This window comes from Cibotium barometz, chromosome 63 (genome assembly GCF_041138505.1).
Source record: "Cibotium barometz isolate CiBa-2024 chromosome 63, ASM4113850v1, whole genome shotgun sequence".
In the NCBI taxonomy this organism is placed as follows: Eukaryota; Viridiplantae; Streptophyta; class Polypodiopsida; order Cyatheales; family Cibotiaceae; genus Cibotium; species Cibotium barometz.
Window position 1 is genome coordinate 25,767,294 of NC_141108.1, and position 17,807 is coordinate 25,785,100.

The 17,807-nt window shown below is 41.8% G+C and overlaps 1 protein-coding gene across 9 annotated transcripts in view; it reads left to right on the forward strand.

Moving 5' to 3' along the window:
• Positions 1-5,592: 5,592 nt before the first annotated feature.
• Positions 5,593-17,807, forward strand: part of LOC147603881 (uncharacterized) — a 92,904-nt gene continuing 80,689 nt past the window's right edge. For 4 of the 9 annotated variants that reach the window (XM_086796270.1, XM_086796275.1, XM_086796272.1 and 1 more), the window contains exon 1: positions 5,593-6,385. In XM_086796270.1, the coding sequence (XP_086652396.1) occupies positions 6,095-6,385 (291 nt within the window). In that variant the 5' untranslated portion in view covers positions 5,593-6,094. The remainder of the gene's footprint in view (positions 6,386-17,807) is intronic. The other 5 variants (XM_086796268.1, XM_086796266.1, XM_086796269.1 and 2 more) reach the window with 2 other exon arrangements.

Consider the following 17,807-nt stretch of genomic DNA (forward strand, 5'->3'; position numbering starts at 1 on the left):
ACCTTCCACTTCATCAAAAAATAAAACTCCACTACGACAAACAAAATCAAGGTATCTTAATGGTATAAAAATATGGGTGGAAAAGCAACTACTTGTAGCTCAGGGCTACTACGATAGTGCCACTCCAATCTAGGTGCCTCGACAATCAAAGCCTCTTCCTCAATGTAAAACTCAAAGGCCAAAGAATATAAAAATACTCCACAACATCGTCCACAAAAGCCTATGCAAGTTCTTCAAAGAACTCTAACAACTCAACAAGTGTGCAGGGGTACCAAAAAGATTACTACAAGCACAAGGGTACTACCAAGGTAATACTAACGCCTGGATTCCTAAGCGCATCCAGAAGTGCCCCAAGCATACTCAAAGAAAGAAGCCTCATAGGCATCAACCGTTAACTCCCAATGTTCATCAAAGATTGATGCCTATGCACGTACTTCAGGAACATGGATATTATGATGGAAATCTCATCATATGGTTGCTAAGATCGAAAAAAGTGAATCCAAGAACTTCACCTGAAATTTGACAAGAATGGAGGCCCAAGCAACACCAAGCCAACCAGTCAATCCCTCTCGTACATACAACACATACACAAGAGCTTGCGTGTTCAATTAACACCAATGGCAACCAACCAAAAAAAGCGGTACCTACTACCTTGAGAAAAATTGAGCCACAAATTCAAGAATCAATCCCCACGTCTAGAACCCATACTTATAAGCGCATTAAGGAAAAACTTGAGAATACTCTTTTCACTCCTCCGGATAAGCATGAGTGTAGAAGCTACGTGGTAGACATAAGAACCTGTTCTCTCAAACAGAAGAGTAGCCACAAGAACCTGTTGCTCGCAAGGTGGTAACACAAAAAAATTAAAAGAAGAAGAAAAAAACAACAAAAACACAAGGGAGTCACACAAATGGTCTACCTAAAAATGGTAGAATATCACAAGAAACTTCCAACGCTCTTCAATAGCTAATACATTTTTGTTAAGCTTATAGCTTACTATTCTTTTGGCTAAGTTAATATAGCCACTGCTCCATGAGTACATATCCATACTCATGCACTGTGGAGGACATTTATGCCAGAGCCTCATCATCGATAACTTTTCGGGTACATCTTTGGATGGGGGGGCCATGGTGGGCGAAAGCTTGGTCAATGGTACAACCCATCGTCTGGAATTTTCCTTCAAATTGCAAACCTCTCCAAATGAAAACTAGAATCTTCACAACACATTAATCTCTATTTCTTAGTAAAGATGTCTATATTCGCCTTGCAACTTGATGTAATTCTTTCATGCCTCGCCAACAAGTGGCTACTTCAATAAGCAACAACTCAATAAGAGTCCATTTGACTCATTTAATGTACTTCATGATTATCTGCTTCATAGAGTACTTAAAATATACGTAAAAGCACAAGGGAAGAAGCATGCAGGAGCAAGTCCTATTCAACAATACTTGACAAGAATCTTGCCACAAAAAGGGACATTATCAAAGACCAAATTCTTCAAGTGATGAAGGTCATTTCAATGAATCAGATGAGGAACTGAGAATCACAATCTCATTTTGATGATTTTGTCTACGTTCCTCCAGATCCTTTCTTCTCTTGTCCCCCATTATTAACATCTATTAGTTTCCCAACTAACACAAATAATATGTAACTCTGCTTGTGATTGCCAAAAAATATAACCCACATTTAAAAAATGCTCACAAAAATATAAACATGCAATCACTCACAAAAACACCCACCTCATTAGGAATTCCCGCTAATCTCTAACCTTTTCATTTACTAACTAGCCTTTCTTATTCTTTACGGAGGAACAAGGACTATTGAACGTCAATCAACATCAAAAGCCATCAACAAACCTTGTAAATTCTCCCCACACAAAGGTCTTCAACACGATTAAGAGGATGTGATTGACATCAAGGAGGAAGAAGGGGGGAATGTTAACACATTTTCAGGGTTAACAAGAGCTACTGCCATTATCTTACATCAAGGAGTCAAGATAGACACACCAAAAGGTCATACATTCAAGATATGAAGCAATGGTGTCCAAATCCACAACTTGGATGGGCGTCCGTAATGGTCCGACGGAATACTTATGGTGATTTCCACTTCAAGAGCGTGTGGTAGCAAGTTAGGATGAATTCCCAAGTGATGCACTTCGTGGATATATTATGACAATAGTCATTGTAATAGCATTAGGCCTCTTATGAGCCTAAAGTGCCTAGCCAGACACAGTTTAAGTGAGTGTAAACACTTATGGCCATGTATATAAGTGAAAATCTCACATAATACAAAGGACTCTCCCATTGTGCAATAGAGTCTTGCTCTTACTAATCCTCTTGCTAATCTCTCTCTAATCCATGCTATTGAGTGTGTGTGAGTGAAAAGAGGTGGCAGGAGGGACGAGTACACGTAGTGCAACGCGGCGGTGTGACCGCTCACGGGAGGTACGATGGAATTGCTTCTCAAGGAGTTTGTGGAGCTTGGAGACCTCAAGGGTTATGAGCTCAACCAATGGAAAGATGCCCACAACAGTTGCGGTTCACTAGGTAATCTTCTTGTTGAGGGGGTTTGGGTGAGCCATAACAGTGAAGTGAAAGGATTAGGTCTATTTATCAAACCTATGAGGTTAAGAGAGGCTTTCTTTTATAACATTGTTGCAAGGGGTAGATGTCATTTTAGGTATGCCTTAGAGACATTGATATAATCCTCAAATTGTATGATGTACGTACTATGTGGATTACCATCATTGCAAGAGGTAGATATCATTTTAGGTATGCCTTGGAGACATTGATATAATCCTCAAATTGACTATGTACGACACACGTACTATGTGGATTACCAAGGATGGTAAGAGGAGTGTTAAATGAAAGGAGAGCTTAGCCCTTTGCTTAGCCACACACAGGCTAAGAGAGATTTGTGTAAGAGGAACAAAACTTGTATAGTGTTAATAAACAAGATCACAACTATTAAAACTACACCCACATGTCCCTCTCACCAAGAATTCCTTTCTAAATTCAAGGATTGCTTTCTAGACGAGTTACCACTTAGACTTCCACACTTTAGACCTCAGGACTATTAGATTAAGGTTCTCCTAGGTAATACCCCACCTTGCAAGGCACCTTAGAGTCAATATTATTAAGTAAAAAAAAACCAAATGCCAAATAAAAGAACTCTTAGAAAGAGGGTTGATTAGATCTAGTAGCTCACCCTATGGTAAACCATATCTAATCAACCCTCTTAGAAAGAGGGTTGATTAGATATAGTAGCTCACCCTATGGTAAACCGTAACTTTTTAGTTTCAAAAATGAAACTTATGGTATGTGTGTTAACTATAAATACCTACACAAGAGTACGGTAAAGAATAGTCACCCTATTCCTAGAGTTGATGACTAGTTGGATAAATTGTGAGGGTTAAGATATTGAGCAGGATTGACATCAAGTTTGGCTATCATTAAGTGAGAATATCTTTCTATCTCATCGAGTGGAAATGGCTACAGAGGGACTGCATTTAGAACTCAAACTGGTCATTATGAGCTTTTGGAAAACCAATACTCATATAACTTTGGCTATGTCCTTTGGACAACCAATACTCCTACAACTTTTAGCCATGTAGATGGACCACATATTCCTCAAATATCAAAGCTTTATGGTAGTCTTTTTTTAAACGACATACTAGTCTTTAGCAAGAGTATTAAAAAACATGAGAAACATTTGGACCTAGTATTCTCACTTTTAAAAGAAAACTACCTCTATCTCAACCTAGAGAAGGATGAAATTGGGCCACATTGTCTTAATCGAGGGTATTCAAGTTGATCTAAAGAAGATCAACTCTAGTCTTTAGCAAGAGTATTCAAAAACATGAGAAACATAACATTTGGAGCTAGTATTCTCACTTTTGAAAGAAAAGTAACTCTATCTCAACCTAGAGAAGAGTAGTTTGGAAGCATGAGAAACATTTAGAGCTAGTATTCTCACTTTTGAAAGAAAACCAACTCTATCTCAACCTAGAGACTAGTAGTTTCTTTCATTTAGAGCTAGTATTCTCACTTTTGAAAGAAAACCAACTCTATCTCAACCTAGAGACTAGTAGTTTCTTTCAAGATAAATTTGGGTCACATTATCTTAGCCAAGGGTACTCAAGTTGATCAAAGAAGATCAACTTGTGCCACATTGTCTTAGCCGAGGGCATCAAGTACTTGGGCCACATTGTCTTAGCTAAGGGTATTCAAGTTGATCCAAAGAAGATCAAGAGCATTGTTGCTTGGCCTACACCTCGTGATATACATGACCATGTTGGTATTATATAGCTATTATAGGAAGTTCATCAAGAACTTTGTATTCATTCCACATATGTTGGCTGAACTCCTAAAGAAAGCACATTAATTCCATTGGGCTGATAAACATAATAGATCCTTTCAAGCTTTGAAAGGATCTATCAATGATTGAACTCCTAAAGTTCTACAATTCCATTGGATCGATAGACATAATAGATCCTTTCAAGCTTTGAAAGAAGCTTTTACTCATTCACCTATGTTACAACTACCCCATTTCTTTAAGCCATTCCTTTTGTAGTTTGTCCGATTCGAGTGGGATTGGGATAGTGCTCATTCAGGACGAACATCCCATAGCTTATGAGTGTCGTAAGTTGAAACTAGTAGAGTGCAACTATAGTATATATGACAAGGAGTTCACTGCTATGGTAATATTTATGGAACTTTTTTTTTTTGGCTTGCAAAATCAATGTTAAATGTGCATTTTTTTCATCTTTTTTCTTTCTAATTTTACGATGTATTTTCGAAAAAATAAGCGTGATCAAGATAGAAAATGGTAGAGACTAAGGTAATCCATAAAGACATATATGTGATAAAGTTTGACAAATATACCTGTGTGCTTGCATTAACAATCAAATTAAATGCTTATGATCAAGTTTGGTTCATACAAGATGTGAAGCATACATCTCTTTGGATACAATAAATAGCAAAAACAACAAAGTCTTGAAAATTCTCAACTCGTATTATGTGTATGTATGCATACATACATACTTATTGTGCTATATGTATGTATGCATGCATACATGTGTAATGAGGAACTATACACTTCTTCATTTAAGAACAGCCACAAAAACTATTGGTTACGCCTCCTATTTTCTTGATAGCAACCCCTTTTTCAAAGAATTAGTAGGGGTAGTGGAAACTCTGACTTTTTTCTCGACCCCACTAATCTTTGGTGAGATTGCGGGGTTATTTGCCCACAGGAGTATGTGACACATGGTGTGGTTATCTGCCCCTCCACCTGGGCTCTTAGAAGCTCTTGAACAATGCCAAGGTGCCACAAACATTAGACATTCAAATTTGGGTGAGGCAGGCAGGTTGCCCTAGCTCCCAACCAACCACTCGGCAACAACTAGTTGGAAACCAGGCTGCCGTGTGAAAAGGCCCTTAGTAGTCGAGATCCTTATCTGAAAAAAAGTAAAGGACGCTCCGATGTGACTCCGACTACCACGCAGGAGAAACAGCGTGGCATTTTGTATACGTGTAAGAATATTATTGGGCACACCGCTTTTTACTTGGTGAGTAGCTCGAAAAACCAGTCGGAAGTTGGGCTTTATACTCTTAGGATCCTTTTGTGTGTAGCTGAAGGAACCGTTCTCTTTTACAAATCCTCTGTTGGTTTTGTCGTTGTTATGGTGTTTACTTTACGAGTATTTATTTGCTGGCTGGCTATGGCGAAAGCCAGCTCTGTGCTTTGACAGAAAAGAAGCAGAATCCTGCCAGTGCGCGATTTCCATGGTCTGGCTTCTCGTCTTCTGAAGCCCTAGGATCCATTGCAGGTATATTTGAAACCCTTGAAAAGCAGGTGAAGTCCAAGAAAGTCGCAGTAGTAGTTTTATCTGCAGAAGACCCTAGAAACTCCTCTTATGAGACAGTGGAATTTTCAGAAACCTACTTGAACAGGTTCAGCTGCAGAAAACTGAAAGCTCTGATTAAACGTATCAGAGAACCCATGGAGGCAGTCATCAGTATGTCGAGAACACGCCTACAACAGTTGTATCTTTTCTGAGTCTCCGGGCTAAATTACTGGGATTTGGGACCTCATGTTTACTCCACAGAGAAGGGGATGGCCCGGATGGTCTCCATTGTCCGGAGAAAGAAGGGGCAAGGGGAAAATGGAGGCGTCGCCTGAAACCAGACCGGGCACAGGTGTGGGCGAGTTTAGCCCTGTGAAAGGCCTAATCACATCTTTTGAAGGTAATGGGGGATTCTCTGGGCAGTCTGAGCCAGAAATTTGGAGGCGGTTTAAGGAGGTCGGATCTCTGGACGAGGGCTCCATCGAGAAGAAGGATCGTGCAACGTTAATGGCTCACATATCCAGCTTGGAATCTGAGGTAAGAAAAAATACACAGCGTGCTTGCTACACAGCAGTTTTCTGCCTTGATTCACACACAACGCATATTCATGTACTTATCTCTATGCATGAACTTGGACCTACTCTTGGGTGTTGATGACTTGAGTGGGGATGTCATGGCACACAGTCTACCCTATGCATGCAGCATGATGGAGTTGATGATTTGCAGCATTGTGAGTGTCTTGTCTCGTAGATTCAAGATCGTCACGATGGTTTTTGTTAAGTTTGTGAAATAACGTGAACTTTCCATTGGAATATATATACACCAACATGTGTCTATGTATGCACTGTGATATATATATATATATATATATATATATATATATATATATATATATGTATGTATGTATGTATGTATGTACACACACGTGTGTGTATATATTTACACGTGTGTGTATACACACACACACACACACACACACACACACACACATGGATGTGTATGTATATGTCCATGTGTATACATACATGCTTGCATACATATGTATGTGTGTAATATATGTATATTAAATAGGTTACACACACACAGATATGCATATTATGTATAAACACACATAGATTACACACAACTCGTGTATATATACATATAATATGCATGTGTGTGTGTGTGTGATATCTATCTATCTATCTATCTATATATATATATGTATATGTGTGTGTTTGTGTGTGTGTGTGTGTGTGTGTGTGTGTAATATATGTAATATATTACATATACAACATATATATTACACACATACATATATAAACATACAGACAATTTGTGTATATATACATATAATATGCATGTGTTGTGTAATACACACACATACATGTATATTATATATAAACATACAGACAATTTGTGTATATATACTATTACACACATACAATATGTGTGTGTGTGTGTGTGTGTATATTAAGGCATGCATGCATGCATATATAATATATGTGATACTATTACACACGCGCTCACATATACATACATACAGTTACGTACATATATATGTACATTTGTATGTGTGTGTGTCTTTGTATGGATGCGCGTGTGTATGTGTGCGTTTGTGACTTTTGACGCGGATGTGAAGTAGCCCTTGCTTGTGACCTGCGCTCTCTCCTTGCTCTGTTTTTCCCCTCTGTTCAGCACCTGCTCCCTCACTTTTTTCTTCTTTGCACAAACCTTTGTGTGTGTGTGTGTACAATGAGGGAGAGAAATACTCTACAATGCGTTCTTCAGTATGGACGCTTCTTCGGATCAGTTGGTTTCAGACCAGAATGTAAATATCAAGGTTTATTATCATGCTCAGGAACAAGGTTCTCAGTATTGAACTTGGCAAATCTCTTTAGGAGTTATCTCCTGACAAATGTTTTGTTCATGATATGCTGCTTGATGACTTTGTGGACAGTAAAAAGGATTGGGAATCGCTGCATCTTGATTTTTGGCTTGATATTCCTCTCCCTTCGGTGGTCTCACCACTGAAGAAATTCTCAGAAAATCCTGCAGTGGTTTTTTTTCCCTAGGCAAAATGCCTCTTGTGAATGAGGTGGTACAATGGATAAAATCAGAATTGCAGTGAAATGTAGTTGATGGTATGTACTGGGTTGCTAGAGAACTTTATGATGTTCTTTTTAAGAACCTAAACACAAAATAGTGTTGTTGGAGAAATCGCCCCTCCTGTTTAGCACTCAGTTAGTTCATGTATTGCCATGGATGGCGAATAAAGACCACGAAAGTGTCATTAAGCATAAATGTTTGGTGTGCGTCACATTGAAGCATTTCCTAGAGCATTTCCGTAAACATTTGCCTATGTTGGTTGCATCATTAGGTAAGATAGGAGAATGTATTGATGGCTGAAAAACAGATAGGAAAGCATTTCCTATCCTCCTCGGCCTACTGAAGATGGAAATTGTTTTATGATTTTTTGGGATATAACTAGGTTTGTTGTTCCCTATTGGGATAAAATGTATTGATAATAGACAGCTTGGGATTGGCCGTTGGAACAATGAGCTTATTTGGGGCACCTTTGCTGGTGCATGCTTTAAACGTAAACAATTTAGGCATATCTCCAATAAGTCTCACTGTCATTCACAAACTACCAATTGTGGCCCAATGTTTGGTCGTGTCAGTTTCGCCTTCTACTTCTACCACAAATGCCATTCCTATGTCGCCCTGTGTTGCTATGGCTAAGCAGCAAGAAAGACCAAAAGGTTGATTGCATGTAGTTAATTAGCAAGCCTCCATTAGTAAGGTTGTGCCATTTGGCAAGACTAAAGGGAAAAGTATAGTGGATCAGGATGGTTTTGTTGCCTCGAAAAAGACTTTCAAGACGCCCTCGTACAAAATTCGTAATTGGACCCAGATCCAGGAGAATGCAGTTCACAATGTGGATGCCTTAGTGGCTAATGTTCTCAATGCAAAAATGAATCCCACTACCAATGCGGGCTCACATAATTGGGTTCAAGTTTGTACTAGAGGTACTCAGATCTTTGATAAGCATGATGTTATTTGGAATGTATTGGGGGATCTGGATGAGAGTTAAATCCCCTTATTTCTCTGTCATGTACATAAGATGCTTCCAATAAAGTGTGTTACCTGTAATGTACAAGGTATTTGTAATCCTCATAAATGGAGATGATTATGGGATTATGTACATATAATGAGACCATATATAGTTTGCAAGACCATATATAGTTTGTTTGCAAAAACATAATCAGCACGAACTATATGGCCATTTTGCTAGATATGACATTTTCTATGCAGGAAGCAAACAATTCTTGAGTGTTGTTCTTCTTTTGCGACATGAATTGGAGCCAACATTGGAATTTAATGATTCATTGGGTCGATGTATGATTGTACAACGTATTTTGCATGATGAAATTTTTCAGTTTGTAGGAGTTCTATGCCTAGAAAACATAATATCCTATAGTAACTTTATCGATCTTGAATGGCTGCTACAATGGGGGGCTCCCCCCACCCCCTTGGGGCTAGGGGGGGCTTAAGACCTCCCAAGGAGGTTCATTTTTTTACGGCCAGTGAGTTCTTCTAGAGCTAATTAGATGTGCTAGAAAAGTCACAAGGAAAAACAAGGTCTTTTCTCATGCTCCTCTCAAGATTGTTGATGCTCCCTTTAGCAGCTTCTTGATTTAAACCTAGAAAGAGCAAATTGGACTGATGAATTGGAATGGATCAGTTAGAGTGATTGGAAACTCCCTGTTTCTTCTCTACACTTGTCGTGGTCTCACTTTTTCCTTCAACCTCTTGCTTGGTTGGATCAAAGCTTTGCAAAGAATCTGAACAACAAAGAACTCTCTCAATTTGGTGACCTATGGGGAGGAGCTCTCATAGGCTAGAAACATGAGAGTAAACTTAGGGACATGTTTAACCTTAACAGTAAGGAAGGTAGGCTGATAAGACAAATTTTGGCTCTTGTAGAGGACCTGTAGGTTTCCACTGAAGCAACAGGTCTGCTTGGCTAAAGGATTGGATTTAGACTGGTGGGGGCCCTCTGGACCACCCCAAAACTAGCTCAATTTATAATAACTTCATTGAATGCACTCTATTGCAATTAGATTTGAAAGGTGAAATGGGGCTTATCTTCACTTCGAAGGCTTATCTCATGTACGCACGCACACACACACACACACACTCAAGCACTCACATATGCAAGCAAGCAAACTCTACAAGAGTGCACAACCAAAACGTGCATAGACATGGAAGCAAGCAAGAATTAAGAAGAGAACAAGACAAACAAGAATTGAAGAGCTCCCAAGATAGCTCAATAGTAGATTGTATTATTAAAAGTGACCTTCCACACAGTATATGGATCTCAATCTGCAAAGGATTCGAAATTTCTTCAATTCCTATCCTTGGTTGACAAATGCTTTCGTTTGTGAGATTTTAACAACTCTCCACAAAGGGAGGATAATACAATTTCATCGTGCAAACTGATGCCTGTGATCTTTGGCTTTCTACTATGTTTGGAATTCGAGGATTCACTTATTGGCATAATGCACGTGCTCAATACTGGGCTAGATTGGACCGATGGTATCTGTTACACACTCCACAATATGACTCTTTCTCATGTAAGCTTTGGGTTGATTATGCCTCAACACTCTCTGATCAAAGACTACTATGGTTGGCTTTATATTTTCATATGCCCTTGTGGGAACCTCCTCTCCAGCATCAGACATTGTTACACATAAATAATAGTTCTCTCTCGTAAGTTGCCAACCGAGCATGTGAAGCAAAAGAATGCGGAAAATAAGCAATGCGTTCTTGTTCTAATTACATAAGCTTTTGCGTCCATTCACTAGTTTGCATTTGAACTTGTGAAATGCATTGCTTTTGCCGTGTTGAATGCGAACTTTTGAAGAAATCTTTGGAGGAACAACCCTTGCCAGTAGGGGTTTTTATCATGATTAAATTTGCCATTTTTGCAGCTTTCATTGATCATTTTTATCTAGCTCATGGTATAATTCTCTTGCATTTCTTCATGGGGCGATAACAAATGAATATGGTTGCAATTGATTTTTTAGTTTAGTGATTGGCTCTCTCTTCCCCCGAGTACCATTTTCCATAATTTGTTATTACCTCTTGTATTCGCATTGCAAAATGATGCCAAGCAATGTCTATGTCCTCATACATTTCAGCTTTTAGGGCATCCACAAGAGCACACCATTTCCTGAACAGGGCTTAAGTGAGATAACTATTATTTACCATACAAAGTTGTTTGGTGGGCAACTGTATATCATCAATGGGAGCATCCTTTGTATTGGAAGATCCTGTCACACAAATGCTCACACCGTCTTCTGTATCCTGAGTTTCGTGAGTTTAGCAATCCACTTTAATACTTCAAACTTTTAAAGAGATGAGAGAGAGAGAGATATGAGAACTGTACACCAGATTGGGTCCCGAATTACCCACTGAAGGGCCCCCTATCCCGATAACGAGATAGTATTTGCTTTATTTCTTTAGAGAGAATGATTGTGGACTGTAGATAAGCCAAACGCAAGATCTCGGAGGATCGGAGAGCGGCTGATCTGTACATTGCTGTAGAAACACCTCAATGACTTGATCTCGAGCCTATGCACTCTTCCCAAGGGCATGAGGAAGGGTTGCACACTTGAGGCTAAGAGAAGAAGAAGGTGGACTGTTCTACACTATGTTAGAATGCTGAAAACACTTATGAATGTTGTGTTACCTTCACCAGATGACTGCTGCATGTGTGGATGATGCATAGAAGGCTGGACACTGATGCAAACAGCAGATTCAGGGCTGGAAACTGCTGTAGACTGAATCTTCAGGGCTGGAAATTGCTGTGGACAGAAACGCTGAAGTGCAGGGATGCTGTGGACTGAAACGCATGAGAAACAGGGGCTGCAGGGCTGCTGCTGTACGGTTGGAACAGAAACGCAGAGAACTGTTGTACGGCTGTGCGAAAACGCAGGGCTGCTAACTGCTGAATCTGGCGTTGAACTGGGCTGAATGGTATGCTGAATCTGGGCCTGAACTGAAGCTGAATCAGGGCTGAATGTAGGCGCCTAGGGCTGACTAAAGCTATGGTTCTCAAGGGGCTGGAGAAGAAAGCTTATGGGCTCTAGGGCTGGATTAGTCTTGGGCTGAAAGCAAGGGTGAGGAGAGCTCTTAGCACAATGAAGACTGAATGAGAAAAGAGGCTCTAGGCAAGCCTATTTATACTAACTGGAGGTTGGTCATTTAATAAAGTTAATATTTATAAATGCCCAATAATGCAAATAATGCTAAATAGATACTAATAAATATGGAAAAAATACCAGATAAATCCGAGTAAATTTCCTAAGGCTTCGGGGATGTTCTAAATGATGCACAAGTATATGAATGCATACTATGCAGGATGCAGAGTGCTTTCTGATGCAAACCCTAAGGCTTCTACTGACTCGTCACTCTACATGCATGAATGATTCTCTCCAAGTGGGTTAAGGGACTTGACTGACTGACTGACCCGCTAAGGCTGAGGAATGACCTACGTAGCTCGTGCCTGACTTATCCTGGACTGAGGATGTACAATGGGGTCACGGCGTACGACAATTATCATCCTATTGGGTTCTAAAACTGTACAACTGCTGCACTTCTGATGATGAGCCATCTTGTCACCAATCATTGAGTGCAGAGTGCATGTGACATTCCCTCCTGATTCGCTTGGCGGCAGGTTCATGGCTTCCAAGTAGTCCGCCAATAACTGGGGGTACTCCTGGAAGAACTCCTCATCGAGCCATACGGCTTCGTGGGTGCCTCGATCTCGGAATTTCGTATAGAACTGACGAATCCGTTGACCGGAACCATGCTTCCATCGATGAAGAAGGATTTGCACAGGCTCAATAACTTCTGCCTCGTCTACCACGTTTGGCTGCTGTTCATCTGAAACATCAAACACTTCTGGACCAACATATGGTTTTAGCCAAGAAACATGGAAAACATCATGCATTGTCCAACTGGCAAGCAACTTTAACTTCATTAAGACATCACTTATCTTCTTAACTATTGGAAAAGGACCAAAACTACGGAATGAAAGCTTGGGACAACGTTTGCCCACTTGTTTCAATCTCTGCTTCATGATACGCAAATAGACCCAATCCCCTTCCTTGAAGTGGACATCTCGTCTAGATTTATTTGCCTGTGTGCTATATGCTTCCTGAGCTTTGGTCAAGCGGTCCTTGACTGACTCAATAATCTCGGAAAATGCTTCCGTGGTTTTATTAGCCTCTAAAGATGGAGACACCATTCTCGTCAAAAGAGAAGAAAAACGGCGACCAAAGGCTGCTTCATATGGAGTCCGTCCGACACTGGATGAATGAGTGTCGTTCAAGATAGCTTGGACCAACGGAAGATAGTGCTCCCATTTGGATTGCTGGTCATGACAATATGACTTGAGGACATCAAAGGCCAACTGATTATAAATTTCTGTCTGGCCATCTGTCTGGGGATGGAATGCACTAGACAAGTGCAACTTAGTTCCAAAGTTTTCAAATAATGTCCTCCAGAAATGCGAGGTAAACTTGGAATCTCTGTCTGATGTTATGGTGCTAGGCAAACCACAAATTGGATACCAATGCTTGAGAAACAGACGGGCTACGTCCTCGGCTGTGGCCGTATGCTTGCATGGGATGAGCATGCAGAACTTACTAAAGCGATCCACAATGGTAAAACACTGAGTGTTACGGGATCCAGTGGATGCTGGTAGAGGCCCTACAAAGTCCATAGATATGTCGATGAAAGGTCCGTCGGGGACAGGCAAAGGTTGAAGTAAACTTGCCTTCTTTGTATGGGCAACCTTGACTTTTTGACAAATCTTACAGGCTTGTACATGTGCATAGACATCACGCCTCATCTTTGGCCAATAAAAGGACTGTTCTAATTTCTCGAGGGTACTGTTGATACCCCTATGTCCTCCAACTAAGGAGTCATGGGCATCGTGGAGAAGAGCGGAACGCTTTTCCCAAGTAACACAGAGACGGTTCTTGTAGAACAACCAACCGTTCTGTACTGAATAGTGGCCAGGCTCAGAAGTGAGGGCCAAACTATACTGAGTACCAAACTCAGGGGAGTCGACATATTGGTCTTTCATACTATCCAAGTCCTTCCCCGTGATTTCGAGAATGGTAGCTTCGTGGACTGCCTGGATGCTGGACTTTCGACTGAGAGCATCTGCTACTGGGTTATGCTTACCAGGGATGTATTCAATCATACCTCCAAACTGTTGGAAGATTTGACTCCACCTGGCCTGTCGATCACTCCACTGGGCACTTGGCATAGTCTGAAGCCACTTAAGTGCTTGGTGGTCTGTTTTCACTGTGAAAGCCTGTCCATAAAGAAAAGGCTTCCAATGTTTGAGCGCTGTGATCACACCCAAAAGCTCTTTGTCATATACCGAATAATTCTTTTTGGCGACATCCAACTTTCTGCTGTAATATGCCACGGGTCTATTGTCCTGCTGGAGGACTGCTCCTATGGCTACATTGCTGGCATCGGTGATGACCTCGAAAGGTTCGTCCCATGATGCTAACTTTAATACAGGTGCTTCTGAGGCAGCTTTCTGGAGTGCACGGAATGCATCCAAGTGCCTTACCTGTAATAACTGAGACTTTCTGCTTGTGAGTCTTCACCCCCTTGAGCAAGTCGGTAAGAGGTGCTACAAGGTTGGAAAACTGATGGACATGTGTGCTATAGGCCTGACAAAGACCTACGAATGAACGGATTTCTTGGGCGGTCTTAGGAATGTCCCAATCTAAGATCTCCTGAACCTTTGATGGGTCCAGTCTAATCCCATCGAAACCGATGATGTAGCCCAAATACTGAACTTCCTTAACACCAAAGGCGTTTATGTAGAGCTGATTATCTCGCAAAAGTTGCAAGACTTTCTCCACATCTTTCTCATGCTGCTCCGCAGTGGCTGAGAAGACTAGTATGTCATCAAGGAATATGAAGACACACTTCCCAATGTGGACTGCGAAAATCCTAGACATCATCTTATTGAACGTTGCGGGTGCATTTGTAAGTCCAAAAGGCATGACTACGAACTCGTAGTGACCATGCTCTGTCCGAAAAGCTGTTTTTGGAATGTCAGCTTTAAAAATGTGGACCTGATGGTAACCACTCTTGAGGTCGATCTTAGTGAAAAACTTAGCACTGTCTAAACGCTCCAAAATGTACTCTATCTTGGGCATAGGAAACTTTTTCTTGATAGTGAGTTTGTTTAATGCCCTGTAGTCTACACAAAGGCGTGCAGACTTGTCCTTCTTTTGGACAAATAGGATAGGTGCAGCAAATGGGGAGGAAGAAGGCCGAATGAATCCGGCTCGGAGAAGCTCAGATAACTGCTTTTCCAACTCGCCCTCTAAAGTCTTGGAAAGACGATAGGGAAACCTGCTAGGAGGATCTGATCCAGGGACCAAATCAATGTGATGGTCCTCAAGGCGAGAGGGTGGGAGACTGGGTGGGAGATCGTCCCTAAGCATAATGTCCTGGTGTCTGGATAGGAGGTCTGCTAACTGAGGGACTGAAGATGTAAGGGATGCTACTACTGAGGAAGGGGCTGTTTGAGCATGAACATAAAGGAGTGCTGAGTGCTCCTTCTGCTCCCTTGCGGATAGCTCGTCTGGCCTGGAGATGTGAAATCAATGGGATTCCAAGAATGCTTCTATCCCCCCGAATCATGACAGGCTCAGGAAAACTTGTACAAATAGTAAAAGTGTCTTGCCCCCAATTGGGAATAGGCTCATACTGACGGAACCACTGAATTCCTGATCATGTCACACCCCAACAAAGGTGAGACGATGAAATCTCGTTGAAATGAGGCCTTCTGAACTTCAAAGGCAAATTGCTGTGCCTTCTGGGAAATGTGGGTGCGAAGACTAGGTGTAAATCCGTCCACATCCAGATGATATGGGACTAATGTGCAGTTCAATTTATTAGCCAACTGGGGAGAGATGGCGTCTTCAGACCTGCCCATATCGAACAGGACTACAAACTGTCGGCCCTGGGCAGAGCCATAGGCTCGGATGAGGCTCTTCTGAGCAGCATCGCTCTCACCCTCCTGCTTAGCATCAAATACCACGGATGGTATAGGATGCATGGAAGGTAAAAGTTGAACTGCATTTGAGGTAGTAGGCGGGGCTGGAGGAGCTGGGGAGGCTGTGGCAACTGTGGCAGAAGGAGCTTTGGCAGCTTGTGCCGCTTGCCATTTGTGGCAATCCTTCTTACCATGCCCTATAATATGACAGAAAAAACATCTATTTTCTGACTGGTACTTCCTTTGCTCCTCTGGAGGAAGATAACCTCCAGTAACGCCTGCTTTAGCCTTTTCATCAGGGGTTTTCTTAGGTTCTTTATCCTTCTTATCCCCTGAACTGGAGCTATTACTGCTGTCCTTCTTAGCATCTTTAGAAGATGCGTTACCTTTCCGTGTCTGTGCAGCTGATTGCTGCTGCTGGGGTTTGGTACTGGATTGAGATGTCTGCTTGGGCTTGCCCTCGTTGAGCTTCATTTCTTCATTCTGAGCGAGAGTCAGAGCCCGGTCATATGTACTTGGTTCAAAGTTACGAACTGTGAACCGAATGTTGGAGTCCAATCCACGAATGAATTGCTCCATCTTGGCCTGCTCAGATAACCCTAACTGTTGTGCTAAAGTAATAACCTTACCGGAAAACTGAAGCACTGGGGATCCGTTCTGTCTGAGTCCATAGAACTCGTCTTTCAGACCGGTCATGTACTGGGGCGGGAGAAATCTGGTCTTCAGGTCATGGACAAAGATGTCCCAGTCAAAGGCTGTGACACCTGTGGCCTGGTCAGTATGAATACTAGACCAATGCTGCCACCAAGTAACTGCCTCACCAGTGAGATGGGGAGCCGCTAAGTGGACTTTGTCTTGTGGGTCTGTGATCCTAGCTAATGGAAAATGAGCATTAAACTGATGAACAAATTGATTAACTGAAGAATGATCACACTTACCATCATACTTGCTGAAATTTGGTTGACTGCGAATGATGGTGGTTGATGCTGCTACGGGCTGCTGGCTGGTGACACCTATGACTGGGGAGACTGAGGAGAGCTGCTGATACCTCAAGTGTATGGCCTCCTTTTCCCGTTGGTGTTCGAGTAACATACGTTCTCGATCAAGCTCACGTTGGTGTTCCCGAGCGGCGAGGTCAGCCTGACGCCGGTCTTCGTTGATCCTGCGTTGGGCTTCCTCATAGTCCCGTCTTTCTTCTTTTTCTCTTCTCCTTCGGGCCTCGTCCTCTCTCCTTTGTTGTTCCATCTGAAAGAAGCGGGAGATGTAGTCGGGTGCTGGTGGAGGTGTAGAAGGACGTGTTGCTGCTGCCTCCAAGAGTTGGAGACGCTCCATGAGTAGCTGGTTTTGAGCTCTAAGAAGAGCTATGGTGTCTGCTGTAGGCGGAAGAACAAGGTCTCCTTCGGGGGAGACATCTTCCGGCTGATGAGTACTCTCTCCTGTAGACATGGTGCTGAAGTCGGTGGTCGTGCCGGAACGCAATCTAACCATCCAAGGATGCCCCCACGCTAGGATACGGTGTGTGTGGACTATCTGAATCTGATACCAATGTGATATGCAGCGGAAGTCTATTGGAAGATCCTGTCACACAAATGCTCACACCGTCTTCTGTATCCTGAGTTTCGTGAGTTTAGCAATCCACTTTAATACTTCAAACTTTTAAAGAGATGAGAGAGAGAGATATGAGAACTGTACACCAGATTGGGTCCCGAATTACCCACTGAAGGGCCCCCTATCCCGATAATGAGATAGTATTTGCTTTATTTCTTTAGAGAGAATGACTGTGGACTGTAGATAAGCCAAACGCAAGATCTCGGAGGATCGGAGAGCGGCTGATTTGTACAGTGCTGTAGAAACACCTCAATGACTTGATCTCGAGCC